At 45.0% G+C, this 20,079-nt stretch overlaps 1 protein-coding gene across 2 annotated transcripts in view; it reads right to left on the bottom strand.

Annotated features, from left to right (window-relative positions):
• Positions 1–249: 249 nt before the first annotated feature.
• Rfx4 (regulatory factor X4) overlaps positions 250–20,079 on the bottom strand; it is a 116,192-nt gene continuing 96,362 nt past the window's right edge. For both annotated transcript variants that reach the window (XM_048349486.1, XM_048349494.1), the window contains 3 exons: positions 12,902–13,064; positions 10,176–10,314; positions 250–1,865 (listed from right to left, as the gene is read on the bottom strand). In XM_048349486.1, coding sequence (XP_048205443.1) covers positions 1,593–1,865; positions 10,176–10,314; positions 12,902–13,064 — 575 coding nt within the window. In that variant the 3' untranslated portion in view covers positions 250–1,592. The remainder of the gene's footprint in view (positions 1,866–10,175; positions 10,315–12,901; positions 13,065–20,079) is intronic.

Raw genomic sequence — 20,079 nt, forward strand, 5'->3', positions numbered from 1 at the left:
GATACTCTACAAACCTTCACCAGGCTGTAGGTAGGTACGATACTTAATCCTTTGGCCATGGACAGGAAGTATGGCCTATCCAAATTTTATTGATAACTATGACAGGAAAGATGACAGGGAACTAGGTAAGCACAGTTACACAAGATGGAATTTGTTTTGTTCTGCTTACACGCTGAGTACTTAAGATTGTTATTTGTATTTTATACACACATGGAAGTCATATCAAGTGCAAAATGAAAGGGAAACAGGTCATCTCAATACTTTTTATTTGAGTGTGAAACCATTCATATCTTGCACAACTGTACAGATAAAACTATTTCCATTTTAGCTGTAGACATGATTATCACACTGAGTGGTGTGATCAAAGATTTTATTTACAGAACAATTGCTAAAACATCCGATGTCATATTTCCATTTATTTCTTACCCATAGGGTAATAGGTCCACCATAATTGCTTGGTGCATTTTATAATACAGAAAGAAAACCTATGTTAATTGCTAAACAAACTTCACAAATTGCTACATATCTGACAAAAAAGATGCCTACGAAAAAAAATTCCAAAAGTACAATACATTTTTATTTCCACACATACACAATATAGGATAGGCTCAAAGGCACAACTTTGAATTTTTTTCTATCAAAGTGTCGGAAATTATTATAGTCTTATGAAGGAACCGTGAAAGTCATATTCACACTTGGTGCTTGGTAAGTGAAAATTTGGTCCATCCAGCTTTACAAAGTTAACACAACAGAGCTGAAGTGTGGTACTCCGTGCCTTAAGTCCACATTCTCACACAACTTGAAACAAAAACAAATCCCTCTCCTGCCTTTTGCGGCCACAAATGACTGTGCAAACTTAGGACAAATCCCTGTATGTAGAAGAACCTGTCCCCTACAGACCTTGACTGACTTAAGGCAATATAGAACAGGCCTGTTCCTTCCCTCAAAACAGTGCTTACAGTCCAGTTACAATGTAGGTGCTACAGCTAATCTAAGTATAGCAGGGAGCTTAGCATTTCCAGAAACCTCCATTGAGTCCTGGTGCTCCAGGAAGCAGAGATGTCACCACCAGGAAGAAGAGAGGCAGGGGAACATTGTTTGAGGGCTGTTTGTTGTACAGTGAGATGACAGACGGGGGGAAGGTGGCGTGCAGGTGAATGTTCTTGGTAAATTATGTGCCCGTCCGAGAACACAAACCAGATTCCTTTTCCAGTGTCTATCCTTCCTTCAAGACTAAAGAGCTTTTGTCAAGGGGAGAAATAAATTGCCTATAGGGAATGGTTGCCAGCACAAAGTCATGGAACAGAGGGAAAAGGCACAGATTGGCCTGCCCAAGATAGTGCTCTATACAAACAATCCAGTCTGGCTTGGCTTATGGGAACCCAGTCCCACTGACTTTTAGTAAGTCTTGTTTCTGAACTAAAGTTTATTCATCCCATATTGAACATCCTCCCTTCCATGAGGAAAAAAATGGATGTCTGGGAACAGCCCATGAGTTATGATGTATAGAGATAAAGTCTTCTGGAGGGAGGGTATTGGGTTTATTATTAATATTAATTATTAATATTAAATATGGATTCCTATGATAGCAGTCATTTAGCCCATCCTGTGGAGGCCTCTCCGTTGATGTAAGCAAAGCCAGGAAAGTGTTGCATGTGCTCATACTCGGAATTCCTGCGCGTGGTCAGGGGTGTGTACATGTCACTAGAGTTTCCATACCTCGTGGAATGCACAGACGGGCTTGCGTAGCACGTGTTGGCCGTGGGCACCTCTGGCCATCGGGGAGTGACCGGGGTAGGATGCAGCCTGGGAGTACTGCTCATCAAACAGGGTTCCATCCGGGTAGTGGGGCTATTAAAAGGGTACTTGTTGAGGGGAAAGAAATTTCACAAGAGTTAAAATGAGCTTGGAAGTTGCACATATACTTTATCCACCATGTTCACAGTTTCATTGTCTTAAGGTGGTAGTCACAGAATTGATGGGCGGACTCAGTGAATCTCTGCAAGGTTAAACCTCGGTCTGAGGAAACGATCACTAGGAGAAATGCGTGGGATTTCATGGCCAACTCTGTCTGGGGACTCAAGCTTTTACGCTAGCTTTCTGCTTCTTAACTGCAATGGCTTGAGACAAACCCAAAAGGAGAAACAGCCTCAGTGGAGATTGCAGTGTGTGTGTGTATGTGTGTGTGTGTGTGTGTGTTCATGCTTCTGTGTGTACACATGCATGGATGCACATGTGTGCTTGCATGCATGTGTGTACACGGGTCCACATTATGGCCCCACACATATGGAGGTGTGGCTAGGTGGTTGTGGGTTTCAGTTTTACTTATGGAGGTGTTATAGGTCCTGGCCCATTAACTCAAGAAAATACTGCCAAGGAACACACAATGTCACTATTAAAAATAGCATTTTCACAGCGGATTCAGTTAGGAACTGCAGCCTGAAAAGCAGGCTTTGGGGTAAGAAAGCAAGCAAGCCAGCTGCTTCAAAGGTTATTATTAGTGCCTATCACTTAGAGGAAAATTGTTCAGATTCACTGAAGTCCTGAAGGTATGTGAGTAGGAAATGGTGAATTACTCGTCTAGGTGTGAAATGGGGAGGAAGGAGTGGAGATAAGCTGAGGCAGGGGACAAAGGGTGCTTCCGTTCCCGCCAGAAGAACAGGTGTTAGTGGACAAGAAGAGGGGAAGCAGCTCTAGAAAGGATTAGGAGTAAAAGAAGCAACTCTGGAGTGAATGAAGTGCCTGTGGGTGCTGCTGCTCTCACATTCTTCCCTGTTACCAAGACAGCTATGCAAATAAGCCCCTTGTAGCCTGCTCAGAGTGGAGGAAGGGGAGGAGCTATGGACTCCCCCGTGAGAACTCCCTATGTGCAGGTCAGTCTGTGCAAAGATGGACCTTGCTGTGCCCAGGGCCACCCCAGTGAGGGCTGGAACCAATCAACAAGGATGGCAAGGGCAGCGAAGAAGAGAGCGTGTGTGTCAATGTGTGAATTCTTCTGCTCTCCATCTGTCTTCCCTGACAGTTGGAGAGTGGAGCCCCGAGGGATTAGGTGGGAGGCCACCTCCTGTGAGGGAGACAGACAGGCTGAAGGCTAGACAGCAGGAGAAGGGCTTTGTGACAACAATGGCAGCTCCCTGTCAGGAGATAGGGAACCATGGTGCCTCTTGGAAGAGATGCCCAAAGGAAGCAGGGGAAAGTGCATGGGCGGGCCTGAAGTATTTGAAGAGAATCAGCTATGCAGAGGTTCAGAAGAGAAGGATCTTCCCTTAGGTAATGACCCAATGCCTCACATAGCAAAGGATGGCCCCTCTGCAGTCAAAAGCACCACGAGGAGTGAGGGAGAAGGGCGTAGGTGGTGTCTGGGGACTCAAGGGAAAAGGACCCCGGGCTGTTGCCAGGGAGACGGCGGACAACACAGCAAGGCTTTCATAATCTCAGATCAGATCAGAAGCACTGGCTGGGTGGCATGGTGGTGGGTCCTCAGGCTTGCGAGAGGGGGTTCTCTAAGTCCCAAAGAAAACAGGAGCCCAGGTGGGCTGAATGGATAACATTAAGGAATACTGATGGTTACAAAATGGCAAGACAGCCTGGGTGCATGTCACCTCTCCTCACAGTGCTCTGGCTGACCTCTGGCCTGGTGGCATCCTGAGCTGGTCTCTACTTGCTTCCTCTGCCTGGAACCCTTTGGGACCACGACACCTGCCTTTTCGCCACCCCGGTGATCTTAGCCCAAGCATTAACCTCATCGGAGAGACTTCTCTGGATATCCTGTCTTAGGAAGCCAAACACCCCACACCCTCCAGTTGTGCGGTTGGGTCCTCATTAGGCATCCTGCTTGGCAGCTGTCTCCACTGGTTTATATTCATCGGCTCCCAGTGGGGCTCTGTCATGTTCACACTGTGTTCCCAGCACTGGCACATTGCCTGGCACCTAGCAGGTGCTAAGCCATACTTGATGAGTGATACAGGGGTGGGGGGGGGCAGGACTACTAGAAAGACAACTGTCCAGATTGTGTCCTTCAACCTCATAGTGTAGAAATGAGTACACTAGAACCCATGCTTAGAGTCACAGAGCAACTGGAGGAGGAGCTGGCAGAAGAACCCACTCTCAGGGTAGCAGTTCTCCTGCATCAATCAACTGACCTAAACCCGTTGATCTGTCACTCCTGAATCGGAAAGGCGTCCTTAGAAACTTTCATCTATCTTTTTTTTTTTTTTTTTACAGCAAACTCCCTTCTCCCCTATGCAGCCAAGCCCTGTAATGCTAATTTGATCCCAGCCTGCTGTCTGCCTGACCCAGTCCTCCTGGCCCTCGCTTGCGTTGGTAAAATGTAACAGCGCTGGGAGCTCCTTCCCACCAAAGCTAAGAGAGTGCTCTTTTTGTGCCTTGTCAAGGACCCTCCATGCAGCTGTGTGCAGAGGTTGTGTCATAGACTCTAAAGAGCAATTTGCCTGGAAATGAGATGGGCTCAAAATATCTCCAGTGTGACAATACAATTCTGTTACTACTGAATCCGGCATGGAAAATTCTGTCCTGTTAGGTCAGCTAATTGCAAATGAGTCAGTGACTCGTTTTCCCTATGGTGAGGAGACTACTGAAAGGCGAGATGGTCAAAATGCCTGCTGCCTTGTCCTGGTGATTAACACCGGCAATGGAGCTTCTATTTGGTCTGCTGAGAGTGGTAGAGGCAGGCCTGTGGCACCCCCCTCACCTTTCACACTTTACATCTGCTTTCACCCTGGGGTCCCCTGTTCCAATAAAGGCTCTTTTTATTGAGGGCCCATGACAGGAAGTTACTATTCTGTGGGTCAGATCACAAGCTGTTGCTGATGATTTTAAAATCACTAGTTAACCACTGCTTGAGACCAGTGTGTAAGGGGTGCTTGTGAGCCTGTGCGTGTATGCACGTGTGCATTAGTGTGAGCACAGTCAAAGTTGCCGCCAAGTGGCTATGGCATAAGTCCATCTCAGCTGCGATTGCCTCTTGGCCTCTTTGGAGCTCTAGTAGGAAGTCTATTTTGGGAACTGACTCCCTACACCAGGGGCTGGCTTTCCTACAGTCAGAGAGGAAAGAATGAGTCCTTTATCCCTGCCCCTTACCAAATGGGCCTCTACTCAAGTGAGGGGTGAAAGGTGGCCCAAGCCAGAGTACAAACTGTTTTCCTATGAAAGGCGGCTCTCACTGCACGCAGGGCCTACCAGGGGGCTGCCCCAGGCAGGTTTCCTTTTGGCCTCTTCTAGAAGAGGACATAGTTCTCCAAAACTCTTTTGTCAGGGAGTCCACATCTGCTGAACTTTTTTAAGGTCAGTGTGAAGAGAATGACTACTTATGAAAAAACAAAACACTTAAAAATTTTCATATAGTAAGGTCTCAAAAAGGTGTTGCTGGCTATTGTTAATACGCTTCCTTTCCGAAGATAGGCTGGTGGTCCATTAATGACAGGAAAGGCCTTAGTGACAGACTTGATAGTGCTGCCTCTCCTTTCACAGGTGAGATTGAAAGAAGAGAAATGACCTGCTTGAGGTCACAGAGCAAGTTGGTGTCAAAATAAAGAACTATTTGTTCTTTGGTTTCATTGACAAGGACTTAGTGAGTAACCACTGAGCTCTGTGCTAGGCCATGGGAGTATTAATGGTAAGCACTTAGTCCTTGCCTCCACAGATCCAGTATGTGAGGGGACACAGATTAATTATATAATCACACAAGATATAATATTTTAATTGTGACAAAGTTTGATAATATACGCAAGCAGTGTGAAGTCTGAGCAAGGTTCTTGTCTAACCTTAGTGAATTTATTTGATTTCATTAAATAGATACGGTAATTATCTTTGTTTTTCAGATGAGGAAACTGAGGCACATTTAATCAGAGGCATGACTGGGATTTGAACCAGCAAACTCCCATACTCTGCAATCTTACAGCATTATGGTTGATTAATGGGGCTGGTTTTTGTTTTGTTTTCCCTTTGACTCAAGATGATATCCCCAAAGTATAGTATCATAAGCACACATTTAGCCCCACTGGCCCTGGACTAGTTTAGACCAGGCAGTTGGGAAACCTGGGAGAGGTGGTGATTGGCTGATGAAGTTGGACCCAGGCCATTAAGATGAGAAATGAAGAACTACCGTCTGGTCCACTCTAAGTATATTCCTAGCTATACAACTTCCGGTTGGTCAAATGGCCTTGAACTCTAGAGTTACAATGCACATTCATGTCTGCAGAAAGGGCTGAGGTTCCATGGACATGTGGCTCAGAAATATTTCCACCAGTAGTTCAGAAGGGAAAAGAGTTCAAGTGGGGCTGGGAGGCATACCGTTGTCTTACCCAGAAGTCATTGGTGTTATGCAAACAAGTAGGATCAGCTAGGACATAGAGATATTCTATGTTTGAAAAACAAGTTAAAATGATTTGCAGCATATAAACCTGGGATGCATATGGTTATTGCATTCCATAGATGTATGTGTCCTTTCTTTAAGGCAACCTAACAGAAAATAATTTGCAAACATTACTCTGGTGCTGATGAACAAGTGCGTTTCTTTTCTTTTTTGAAGTCTTGGTTCTTTATTGTAATAGTATACACAGCCCATACCCTGTGTCATGCCACACTTCAGAAGCAAGTAGAACTTGTTTCCCCTTCAGTCCTACAAAGGATGGCCGATTTAAAGCAGAAAACTCCAGATTTAATGGGCAAGTTTGTGTCTCTTTCTTATCCATGTTCCCTTAGCCAGAAAGTTAATTCTTTGGTATACAAAACTCATATAGTTATTGTGATGTGTGGCCTAAAAAAGTCTTTGAATTTGGCCTTTCTAAGATGTAATTCTCAATGATTCTCTCTCGAAGGAGAGAAAGAGAGGAAAGCACAGTTCAACATGAGCACTCTGATTTAAACAGAGCAAGACTAAAACTTCCTTTTAAAGATAACAAAATACTTTTAAAAAAAGGAAAATAAATTTTTTAAAAAGAATGACTTCTTTTCTTGTATCTCTCCTTTCTTTTTTATTTTAGCATCTTCAGGCTCCTTGAGTCTTGTCTATAGACCCAATATAAGAGGTTGATTTAGTGATTGACAAGTGTGTTTCTTTAACCACCTGTCCGTGATTTTTTTCCTCCTTCAATTCAGACTGATGGTTTTCCCCAGGGAGTCTTCTACAGTAGAGTATGATATTCATTTACTTGGGATGGGGCAACTTGACGTCTGCTCTGTAGAGCTAAAACTAATGAGCCCTGCAGTGGGTTTTCCCTTGTGCACTCCCCCTCAGACCAAAGCACCCATGAAGAAGGAAATAAGCTATCGGGGATGTACGCTTCATCTCTTTGATAACTTGAAACTTAGAGTAGTAATAGAGATTAGCTTCTGCCCTCCAGGGCAGGGTAGTTTCAGGGTCACAAGCTTTGGGGCTGTGGTTCAAAATTGGAGAATTTCTGTTTGAATCTGCATTGCAGATTATAGATGACACGGCTTTACTGTCGTCTAAGGCTATGCTTCACGTTTAACAACTGGAGGAAAAATGCAGTCTTCCTGAGGTTGTTATGGGAATTGAGTAAGACTATTTCAAAATGATTAGAACAGTGCTTGCTGTATGAGTGTTTGCTTTTTTAAAGATGCTTGTCTTTAGACAGGACCTCCCTTAGGAAAGGGACATTTTTGACACTGACTTCATTCGCTGATTTGGGTAGAGATGAAATTCATTAACTTCTGTCCACCTTACTTTATAGATGGAGACTAAGCCATGTACCATAAAATACAACATGTACAAGCATTTCTCTCTTCCTCCTCCTCCTCCTCCTCTTCCTCGTCCTCCTCCTTCCTTTCTTCCTCTCTCTCTTTCTCTCTCTCTCTCTCTCTCTCTCTCTCTCTCTCTCTCTCTCTGTGTGATGGTATGAGATGGTGTCAGAGGCCCATGACTGAGAGTCACAAGACATGATGGTGGAGAAGCTGTCTCAGGCCCCTGGAGCCTTTCACATGCAGTTTACATGGCTTAGTCTTTGAGCCCTGCCATTAAGACCAACTATTAAATGATAGTGTTCCGGTTAGAGTCTACTGTGGCTCCCACAACTGCAGGCCTATCTTTGATCACCAGGGTCTGCATGGGCTTCGGGGAGACCTCTGATTCTTTTTATGGCAATGGCTTTAAAAATACCATCCCTGAAAACCAGCTCTTGAAATTTCCTGGGCTGAGGAGAAAAGATAATGCCCAGTCCTGTGGTTGGCTTGCTGCTGTTGTCCCTTGCTGTATACAGGCTCTCCCACAGTATGCTTACCTCTGCCTCCTTCCCTGGTGAATTCTCAGGGGCTGGAGCCATACTTGCATACAGTGGGCACCCAGAAACCATATGAGGAATGAATGAATGAACGAGCAAATGAACACATGACCAGGGCCAGGGCAATCATTCTAAGTTACTCAGCAGATCCAGGGGAGAAGCACAGACTCTGCTCTCAGGAGAGGTGGCACCTACGGAGCTGGCATCTATGTGTGACGCAGGTGGAGATCTGTAATGAATGCCCTAGGTGATGATTTAGTGGAATCAACTTCTTGGATTGTCTGGGGATTCAACTAGGGCTCCCCTTGGTACTGAGATGGAAATCAACACAGATGCCTGTTTGCCCTGAGTGCCTGAGTATTGTGGATACATTCTCCCCTGCGCCCTTCCGGTGAGGCAGGTCTGTATGCTGACAGCTGATGCAATGTGGGGCCTAGCCTCCATCCTACAGCCTCTCTCTCCTAACCTCCTGCAAGCGCTTTAGACCAGGGCTCCCTGTCACTGCTAGTCCCTTTCTGGCTCATCCTACTGGGGTTTCCTGGGAGCTCTCTTTCTTAAACGTAGCTTCTGCCATTGCCATTCCCTGACTTAAATACCTGCCATGGCTTCCTGTGCCTATAGACTAGAACAAGCTTCCTCTGCTTATCACACCATGGGCTGTGGTGATGGCTCCTTCCATACGTTCATCTGCCCAGTAAGCCGTGAGGCCACATGGGAGAGGCCATGGAGGGGGTGTTTGTGAGCTTGGACAGGAGTCAGATTGCCTAAGGTCCCAGTGCTCTAGCAAATTATTCAGAGTCTGGTTTCCTCTTTGGTAAGCCTTATCTAAATGATGTGGAAAGCTCTTGGTGCAGAGCCTGGCACATGCTAAGTGGCCAGGGAAAGTTAGCTGATCTTTGTGATGGGCACCATGTCCTGTGACATGGGGATATAGATTTACTCTTTGCCTTCAAGGAGCTTGGGGGTCTCCTCTAGACAGGAAAGTGAGCTGATTACAGAAAGTGTGACAGAGGAAGCCCAGAGAGAGGCACAGGAGGCACAGGAGGAGGCACAGGAAATGCCATGAAAACTATGAGATGCTTGTCTTCAATGATAAGTGGGAAAAGTCCCAGGTAGAGGGGAACAATGCCTACAAAGATGTGGGAAGGCTCCACGCTGACAGGGCAACTGTACATAGGCTGGGGCAGCAAGGACAAGGGACCTCAGAGGTTAGTGGGTAGGCTTGAGAGGTCACAGGTAATGGGAAACCTGGGAAAGAATTGATCTGGACTTTGAAAGCAATGATGGGCCAGAAAGGGATTGCTGTGGTCGGTGCTGAAGTGTAGAGGATTGAGGCAGGGCAAGCTTTAGAGACAGAGCCTAGAAATGGGCCAGAAAAGCCCAAGGCCTGTGCTGAGGCAAGGACAGCCAGGAAGGGGAGTCATTCAGGATGCAGAGTTGAAGGGAGTTAGGGGCTGGTGTCTAAGACTGAAAAGGCCCAACGCTGTGTCCCAGGTGCAACCCTGAATTAGGGACACCTCAGCTGCAACTTATTGGATAGGTGTCCATTTGTGGAGGACTCTTCTGGATAAGATTCTGGGTGGTTTGGGTAGAAAAGACCGAGAGAGATCAGTGAGGAGGGGCAAACACAGGAGAGGACTGACAGAGACCTGTTAAGCTACCTAGATAAGCCAGAGGTGGTGGTTTGTGGTCCCTGGCCAGCTCAGCGCCCACTGGGCCAGCCACTGAGGATTCCCATTGGGGGTTAAGCCAGGGCTCCCCTTGGGAGGGCAGAGAGGGTGCTGACAAAAAAGATCACCATGCTTTCTTTGGGGACCACGGGCTCACACAGGGTCTCCCAAAGGACTTATTAATTGTGTTCCATTAACCAGACTGGACCACAAGTGATTCGTGCCAATGGGACTACTCACTCACCTGTGCAGAGCTCCTGTGGTAAGGGGAGTAGTGGAGTGGGCCAGAGATGGCCGTGTCGTGAGGGAGGGCCGGATACTGGCTCTGCATTGGGTGAGGGTGCTGGTTGCCATAGCTCCCATAGTTATAGCTTCCCGTGTACCTAAAACGCAGCAAGCATGTTGCATAGCGTGAGTCATAACAGGGAGAACAAGTCAGCTTGACAACTTTACAAAAATCAACCTCATATCTTTCCCTCCTTTATTTGTTCACCCTCACCCGGCCCCAGCCCCCAACTTCCATGTTTCTTCTTTGTTTTGATTCCTTCCATCTCCACACTGTGGCCTTGTTGTGGCAAGTTTTTAAACCCCAGGTTGACTTTCCTTCTCCCTCAGTACCCTCGGGGACAGAGCTGGAGCGCCCAGGGGATGGAATCCAGCCCCGAGCAAAACAGAACTCGTGGTGGAAACCCTCCGATTGCAGTCCCAGGCCCCACCTTATATCCTGAAGTCAAGGAAGGAAAGAAGAGAAGAAACCGCTCTGGGATTTGTGGGGTTTTGTTTTGTTTTGTTTTGCATTACTGGGGGCTCTGCTTGGCCACTATGGAGAAAGATGTGTGTTTTTGAGAACCCCCCTTTCCCCCCCCCGTTCTAGGGGAAACACTGTGGGGGCTGCCTTGGTTCTAAGCCAAGCTCCCCCACTTTCTAGCTGTGTGATCTCGGGTTACTCACAGCCTGTACCTTGCATTTCCAACCATGGTGGGCTGGGTGATTCTGGGGATCCTATGGGTGAAGATCTTTAAAACCATAGCCTAGTATTATCATGACCATCCTTCTTAACATCTTATAGCAAAGGGACCCGTGGCCACTTGGGTGATTATGCTACCACCCCTGCAGATGCAAACATCTCTGAAACCCCTTTAAATGTGCGGGAAGTGCTCTCAATGTCTAGCCTATTGACAGCTCAGGAACATGGAAATTATGAACACACACATCAGCCTATCCACTTGTGGCATCTGTCTACAACCCTGCTTCCTCATGCCAGACTGCCACTGTGAGAAGCAAGCTGAGAAGTTTTCCTGTTTCCCCCTCTCCAACTGCTGCCTTGTTGGAACCTGGCCTGGGAGTGCAGGTGAGACTTCTTGCATCACATGGCAGCGTCTTTTCTGAACATCAAGAATGCTCATTAGAGCATGTGGTGCTGGGGGTATGGCCTAGTGGCAAGAGTGCCTGCCTCATAGACATGAGGCCCTGGGTTCGATTCCCCAGCACCACATATACAGAAAATAGCCAGAAGTGGCGCTGTGGCTCAAGTGGCAGAGTGCTAGCCTTGAGCAAAAAGAAGCCAGGGACAGTGCTCAGGCCCTGAGTCCAAGGCCCAGGACTGGCCAAAAAAAAAAAAAAAAAAAAAAAAGAATGCTCATTAGAGAGCTGGGCCCTGGCGGCGCCTGTAATCCTAGCTATGCAGGAGGCTGAGATCTGAGGCTATGAGGATCCTGGTTCAAAGCCAGCCCAAGCAGGAAAGTCCATGAGACTCTTACCTCAAAAAAAAAAAAAAAGAAAGAAAGAAAGAAAGAAAAGCCAGAAATGGAACTGTTGCTTATGTGGTAAAGCGCTAGCCTTGGCTCAGGGACAGTTCTTAGGCCCTGAGTACAAGCCCCAGGACACACATGCACACACCCACACATGAAAAAAAAAAAAGAATGCTTATTAGACATGGTCAAGCCTGTGCCTTCTGATAAAGATAGTACACTATGGCAAATGCTACTAAGACTCTTTCTTTTTAAAAAATGGATTGTACTTTATTCATCACAGCAACTTTGTTACCAAGACTTGTAAAAAATAAAGTTTGATTTATGTATCCAGGGTTACAAAGCATTCCCTGAGTAGAGACTCACTACCCAAAGGCAGAGAGGCCACTTCTAAATGGAGCTGCAGAAGACTCAGACTTGAGGAAAGACTTTTTGTTTTGTTTTGGTTTTTTTGTCAGTCCTGGGGCTTGAACTCAGGGCCTGAGCACTGTCCCTGGCTTCTTTTTGCTCAAGGCTAGCACTCTACCACTTGAGCCACAGTGCCATTTCCGGCTCTTTTTATATATGTGGTGCCGAGGAATCCAACCCAGGGCTTCATGTATACGAGGTGAACACTTTACTACTAGGCCATATTCCCAGCCCAGACATTTTTTTTTTTTTTTTGCCAGTTCTAGGGCTTGAACTCAGAGCCCGGGCATAGCCCCTGAGCTTTTTTGCTTTTCTTTTTTTGCTCAAAGTCAGTGCTCTACCACTTGAGTCTCAACTCCACTTTCAGCTTTTTTTTTTTTTTTTTTAAGGGGCGTGTTTAATTGGAAATAAGTCTCACAGACTATCCTGTTCGGGTTGGCTTTGAATTGTGATCCTCAGATCTCAGCCTCCCCCTGAGCATCTAGGATTACAGGTGTGAGCCACCATTGCACAGCCCGAGTGAAGCTTTGGAAGGCCACAGAGTGAACCGAAGGCCATGCAGGGGAGGTGTTGGGGGAGGGTGTGTGTGAAGTCTGAGGAACATTGGGCTTTGCAGTGAGATGAGCCTGGGGCTCCACCCTTACTCAACCGTGTCTCTTATTATCTTATCTGTAAAAAAAATGGGACCACTACCACCTCCCTCCCTCCGTCTTCCCCCACCACTGGGTGTTGTGGGGTATTCGATGGGATGGAGCTATGATGTGCAGGGCTGGGCATGCCGGGTCCCTGGGCATCCGAGGGCAGCACCTACCCGTGCTCCTCTCTGTGGGGGTAGACTGGAATCCTGTGCGTGACGGAGGACGAAGGCACGTGGGTGCTCCTCATGCAGGGCAGCTGTTGGGAGTTGTCAGCTGGGGACCCAGCAGCTGTCGTCACCGTGTATGTGAGAGACCACGTGTAGGACTGCATTGCTCCTGCAGGGACAAATGGAGAGGCATTGCTCACCAATACCGTTTTCCCTATGATACTGCAGCGGCTTTCCGTTAGCCTGAAGAGGAAAGCCAACATCTTGATAAGGCTTGCGTCTCTCTGGCACTGCTGCTTGCTGGCACCGAAAGCGTCCTCCGGGCTCCTCTGCCTTCCTTATCGCTGGTCTATTCGCAAAAGCTTCTATCTATCTATCTATCTATCTATCTATCTATTTATTTATTTATTTATTTATTTCCAGAATACCACAGGACCTCTACACCACAGGACTTTTAAACATGGGTGCACTTTCGTGGTGCCTCTTGCAATCTGCGATCCTACACAGAGAATGGAATATGATTGGATACATGCCCATATCCCACAGATTGCAAGCTCCATGAAGATGGGAGTTATTTCTCTGTATCGCTCACTATTTGGATTCCTCAGAACTCAGTACAGTCTGTTGGCCCAAAGACATTCACTGAAAATATTAAGTGGGCACCAGTGACTCATGAGTATTTATAATCCTAATTACGTGAGAGACTGAAACTGGGGGGGGGGGGCATGGTTCAAGGCCAGCCTACGCAAAACATTTCACGAGACGCCCCCTTCTCCCTGCCCAATCTTGTGGAAAAGCTGGACATGGTGGCATATACCTGTCCTCCTAACTATGGTGTAAAGAATAATTAGAGGGACCATGTCCTAACTATGGCGAAAAAAATAAATAGAAAGATCAGGGTCCAGTCTGGCCTGGGAAAAAAAGAAAGACCCTATCTCAAAATTAACTAGAGCCAAAGAAAGTTTAGAGCCACAATGTAAGTGGTTGAGTCATTACTTAGAGCAAGCACTGTGTCCTGAGTTCAACCCTTAGTACCATTCCCAAAAGATGTTTTCCAAAGGAAAAAAATGAAAAAGAGAGACAGGAAAAATGGGGGGGGGGGGGGGTGGAGGGTGGAAGGGAGAGGGGGAAGGGAGAAAGGGAAGGACAAAAAACATCTTGGGACAAGGTAGCCTAGGCCAGCCTTGCAAATTAACTTTTCAGTGCTTAACTCAACAGGTGTTAAGGATCCAACAAATTGCTTTAAGCAAACTTAAGTAGATTATTGGGCTCTGCCTACCCAGGCCTTTTTGAAGATTATTAGACAGTGACCTGGGCTGTGACCTATTCCATACATATTATTAATTCCATTTATTTCCTTTTAATTGGGTATCTCAAAAGTGCTAAAGACTGGGTGGGGGGAGGAGAAAACTGACCAAATTAAAGGCTCTTAGGATGGTTAGAATTTTATAAGATGTTAAAGTGTTTTTTTATATATAAATTTAAGAGATTGTTAAGAGCAATAAGATAAACTTATCAGACAATGTAATTCTTGATAAAATTTAAAATAAAAGAAACTGTATCTGTTAGGTGTATGTCTCAAGAAGACAGACACTGAGGGAAAACCATGGATGTTTAGGATACATCTAAAATTACTCACGTTTACCTTATGTACTGGAGGTCTGAGCACCCATAACCTGAATCGGCATGAAGCAGCCTATGTGACTGTGAGGAAAAACACTGCTGTACGCATGAATACTGCTCACCCCAAGCCAGATCTATCACATAATCTTGATCACAAATCCCCACATTTTTCTCACAACTCACCACTAAAGAAAAACCACCTTCCAACAAATCTCAAATGTTCACGTTAGCACTTAAACACATTTCACATTTACTTTGCTTTTGGGGGATCCATTTGCTTTTGGGGGAGGCAGTTGTTCCACAAAATGTAGGGCAGGCAAGCCCTCAGTCGGTCACACAATATCTTTAAACACAACTGATGAAAACTCTGAGCAGACTGGCAACTTCTGTGCATCACGGTGATGTGACCCAGGTGCAGGAATTTAAAATAGTTGTTTTTTGAACTTTCTTTTGATTTTCAAAAAAGTATTTAATGATAACACTTTTCTCCAAATGTTGTATAATAAATCACACACACATATAGTTGATATAGTGGTAATAAACCCATTTCAGGAGGGTGGAAGGAACAGGATATATATAACATCCCCTTGTAGTTATGTGGAAAACTGGAGGAATCACTAAGGATGGCCATTGCACAGTGACATAAAAGAGAAAAATCGGGCTTCTGTGTGTTTTCTGCAGCATATCCTTCCTTTGTCTTTCCAGATGAATTTTAAAATAGAAATGGTTTGCTAAGACTTTGCAAATAGCACCAGGGGTAGCTCCATAAACAGCGCTGAACATGGCAGAGTTGGGAGGTGAGTGCTGGGTTGATTACACGGCAGGGTATCTTGAAGGAATGTGGATACAGAATCCTATTTTCAGTTCGCTATGCTTGTTATTATTATTTTTAAGTAGGTGTACAATCGGGTTTTAATTCAGCATCTTGATCAGTGTCACCACTTCCATTGCTTTCCCCCTGCCCCCTCTCAACCCCATCCATCCTCTCCAGTTATCTGGTTCCATCTTCACATATGTACTATCGAATATTATGACTGCATTCACCCATCCTTCCCCTCTCCATTCATCAGCTCCCTTCTGCTCAGCCTCCCCACCCCATGAAACAACACAGCAAATTAGTTGTTCAATCAGTAGTGTGATCATCGAGATCCTCCCCTGTATATATTATGACTGTATATATTTTCAAGTATGTGTGTAATTTTAGATCTACGTATGAGAGAAAATATGCACCCTATGTTAGGTTATTAACAAGAGCCTTGTAGAAAGATCTTTTGAGATGTAAGGAATGCTCCCTTTCAGTGAAGTGACAGATGGATTCCAAGAGCATGAAGAGGAGATGACGTTTGTTAAGCTTTTACTGTAGGCCAGGTACTAGGCTAAATGCCTCATAGACATCTGTAGAAGCATTAGCCCCTGTTCATAAATGAGGAAACAGAGGATTAAAGGCAGTTAGATTGGCCAGTATCAAGAATTCGAACAACAACAAATGCTGGTGGGGATATGAGGAGAAAGGAACCCTATGGCACTGTTGGTGGGAATGTGAACTACTATAACCACTCTGGAAGGCAGTTTGGTGGTTCCTCTACAAACTAAACATAGAAATTGCCAATGACATAGCCATACCACTCTTGGGCATCTACCCAGATGACTACAAGTCAGGATACGGTAAAGACACTTGCACATCCATATTCATTGTTGCAGTATTCACAATGTATGGAAAGAGCCCATATGCCCTTCAGTAGATAAGTGGATCAATAAAAACATGGTACATATACACAATGGGATTTTACTCATTGTTATGTCATTTGCAGGGAAATGGATGGGTCTAGAACAAATCATGTTAAATGAGGTAAGCCAAGCTTAGACAAATGGCATGTTTTCTGTCATATATGGAAGCTAGATCTGAAAATATAACTGGATATAATAACTTACACAGAACTCGAGGCAGTCACAGTCAAACTAAAGGAGGATAGATACCATTAGGGGAGGGACACAAAGGTGTAAGTTCTGTGAACACTGAACATAGTATTTGATGAAATTAATTCCAGGAAACGGAAACACGGGTTTTTGTTGTTGGTGGTGGTGATGGTAGTGCTTGTTTTTATTTTGGGGTTGTTTTTTTCCTTTGGGGGTAGGGGCAAAAGAGAGCACAGAAAAGGAGAGAATTACAGGTGAACAAATGCAATCATGGTATGTAGTATATACTACATGGAAAATGAACTATGCAACTTGTGGGCAGGGGCAGGAGTGGAAAAGCAAAGGGGTGGCATTGTGCAAAGAAAGAAATTCATTACTTGACTTATGAAATGGGAACCCCTCTGTATAATACCTTAATAATAACAATACAATTATATGTTAAAAAAAAAAAGAGATGAGGTAGGGGGAGGCTTTTATGTCATTGGGAGGATACCCTTGAAGCGGACTGTGGGAATCTGGGTCCTCTTGACTCTCTTTACTCTGGGTCACAAGGTGAATGGCTCTGCTTTTCCATGCTTTCCTGCCATGGTGTTCCAGCACAGTCTCAAAGCAATAGGGCGGACTGATTGAAATCTTTACAACTGAGTCAAAGTAAACAGTGTCTCTTTACAAGTTGATTATCTCAAGCATTTGTTACAGTACTGGGAAGCTGACTGACACAATAGGGAGGAAACATCACCAACAGTAATTTAGTCCATTACAGTTAACTTCTAAACATACATTTTTCCCCCCCCAAAGCCACTGTTCTCCTTTGGCAGTATGGCTAAAGGTGCCCTTTCTTCCTGCTGTTAGCTTCTGCTTCATGTCCTTTCTCACTAAAGATAATGGCTGATGTGCTGGGCATCTTGTATTAGGGCTCCAGAAGATCAGAAGGGAAACTGGAAAAATGACTCAGGTGACTGTGTCCTAAACCTCACGTGAAATTGTATTACTCGAATAGCTTTCATTATAACAGGCTATCTTTGGGTGGAAGGATGCTTTAAAAAATGTTTTCTTTATCTGTATGTTTCTATTCTAGATGTACACTGCCTCTGTAAAAAGAAAAAAAAAACCTTAATGAAATGCATTATAGACTTCACCGTTGGAAATGGAATTGGAGTGCGTGTGCACGCACGCGCATATGCATGTGTGTGAAGTCTGGAAAAACAATGAGCCAGCCATAACAAGCAAGGAGTTAACCCTTGAAGCCCCTGGAGCCCCAGGGGAGTAGGCAAGATCAGCACATTTTTAGAAAGAGGAGCAGTTAAGGAAGCCAAAGAATTTATATTTGAGCAGTAGGGAAGATAGCACAATGATCTCAGGCATCACCTGAGAGAATGCAGAAGTTACTGCTGGAGGAACCCAGGGAGCACAACCACTGCCCCTTATTCATCCCTGTATTCCCAACAGAGGGTCTGCCAAATAGTAGGTGTTCAGTAAAGTTTTTGTTCTACTGAATTTGTTGTTGCAGGGACAAACGCGGCTAGAAATAGACGTTATCAAACAAAAAGTGAGTGGAACGCCTAGAAAAATGGGCCCCTGTGGTCTAGGGAACAAAACCCCTAAATGGCCATGTGCCAGCAATCTAACGCGCCCACTCAGGCAAGCTTAAGCAGATTAACACCTACTGGCTTGGGTGAGAAACCCTTTTTGCCTGGAGAGCAGAAAAGAACACCCCTTGCATTCCTTCCCCTACCCCTGGGACCTCCAGTGAGAATTGTGCTGCTACTGCAGCGTTTTGAAGGAAACCATTGAGAGAAAAATCTCTGCTTTTTTTTTTTTTTTTTTAAGATGGCTCTAATGCTTTTTATTTGCTGGTGGGACAGTAACAACCCTTTCCTATTTGTCTAATTCCCATATGTTCTCCAATCTCCTAGACACCACATGTTCATTTAAAGTCTAAGGATAGTGGTGGATGCCCTTCACCCTTTAGAATCCTATAAATATACCCAATGGGAAGCTGCTTGTGGCCCTGAAAAATTGCTACATGAGAACAGGGGATCATTTTCTTCCCATCCCCCAACAAAGTAGTGTGTGTGCGTGCGTGCTGGTACCGGAGCTTGTAATCAGGGCCTGGGAGCTGTCTTTTAGCTTTTTTTGCTCAAGGCTGAGCATTCTACCACTTAATCCCACCGCTCCATTTCAGCTTTTTTTTTTTTTGGTGGGTTGAGAATAATCTGCTAGGGCTGTCTTTGAACTCTGATTCTCACATCTCAGCCTCCAGAGTAGCTAGGATTACAATTACCCACCTTCTCAACAAAACATTTTTTAATCCTCAGGGTTTATTTGTTTTGGAAGGAGTTTTTAGACACGGAACAAGAAAGGAGCTTGAAGTGGAACAGCTTGTCAATAATGGTTTGTTGTCTAAATTAATGATCATCCAACATAAACCAGAGCTCATGCTAGCTTCCCTTTTTTTGTGTGCGTGTGTGGTGGCCTCATGCTTTCGAGGAGGTAGGCATGCTACTACTGAGCTGTACCTCCTGCCCTTTGTGCCACTGGTTGTATGTGAGATAGGGACTTAACTCTCTGCCATGTATACTCCTGGAATGCAGTCCACCTGCTTTAGGCTTCTCTTACCTGAGTTAGCAGGCAAGCACCACCACACTTAGCCACCTTTTTGGGATGAAGTCTTTTAGACTTCTTGTGATCCTCTCAAGCTCAGCTTAGGATAACTCCATAACACCATCACTGCCTCCAGTGATGGGCCAAGAAAGGGTTTCTCAAACTCTTCTGCCTGAGCTGGCCTTCAACTGTGATTGTCCTATTTTCAGCTTCCCAGGTAGCTAGGATTACAGGTGGGGAGCTACTGGCAGTGGGGAGTTTGTTTCTTTTCATATATTGACTCATTTCATCTTCAGAGAAACTTTCTGAGATAGGTAATAGTGTCACCTCCTTTTTCAGGGGAGAAAATTGAGACCTCTCCCCCAAAGTTAAAGGACTTGCTCAGGCCATATTGTTGAGTGAGGATTTGAGCTCAGATCTGCCCAGTTTCCAGTCTTTTCCACAACAACCATTTTTCACATATATATGCATTTGAATTCCTGGAGATCATGTTAAGGTGCAGATTCTGGAGCAGTGGAGCATTTAGTATAACAAGATTTGGAATAATAATGCCTTTCATGGCTTGCATTTATCAGTGAAGATCTGGTCATATATCGCCAGTTGTTGCTGATTTTTGTGTGTGCACAGTATTGGTAATTAAACACATAGCCTTGCACATATTAAGCAAGAGCTCCACAACTCAGCTACATTCCTAGCCCAGAAGTGGTGAGATTTTTGCTAACGACGGTACTTTCTAAGTTATCTGGCTATACCTCTTCCTTCATAGCCTGAACAAAATAAATTGAACCTTTTCCCATTGGGATTCTATGAACCATCATAGATGTTTCCCTCAAGTTTCTAGCTCACCTAAGCCCTCATTTTTACTTTCCTGAGACTACATTATACAGTTGGCTCTATTCTATATAGTAGCCAAATGTGACTACTAATAGGTCACTTGAACGTAAAGAAGTTAAAGTAAAACACAGTGGAAAATTCAGTTCTCAAATAATCAGGAGCCACATGTGGCTGGGGGCTTGTTTTGAATAGCTAGCATTTAGACA

Source organism: Perognathus longimembris, chromosome 1, assembly GCF_023159225.1.
Source record: "Perognathus longimembris pacificus isolate PPM17 chromosome 1, ASM2315922v1, whole genome shotgun sequence".
Taxonomy (NCBI): domain Eukaryota; kingdom Metazoa; phylum Chordata; class Mammalia; order Rodentia; family Heteromyidae; genus Perognathus; species Perognathus longimembris.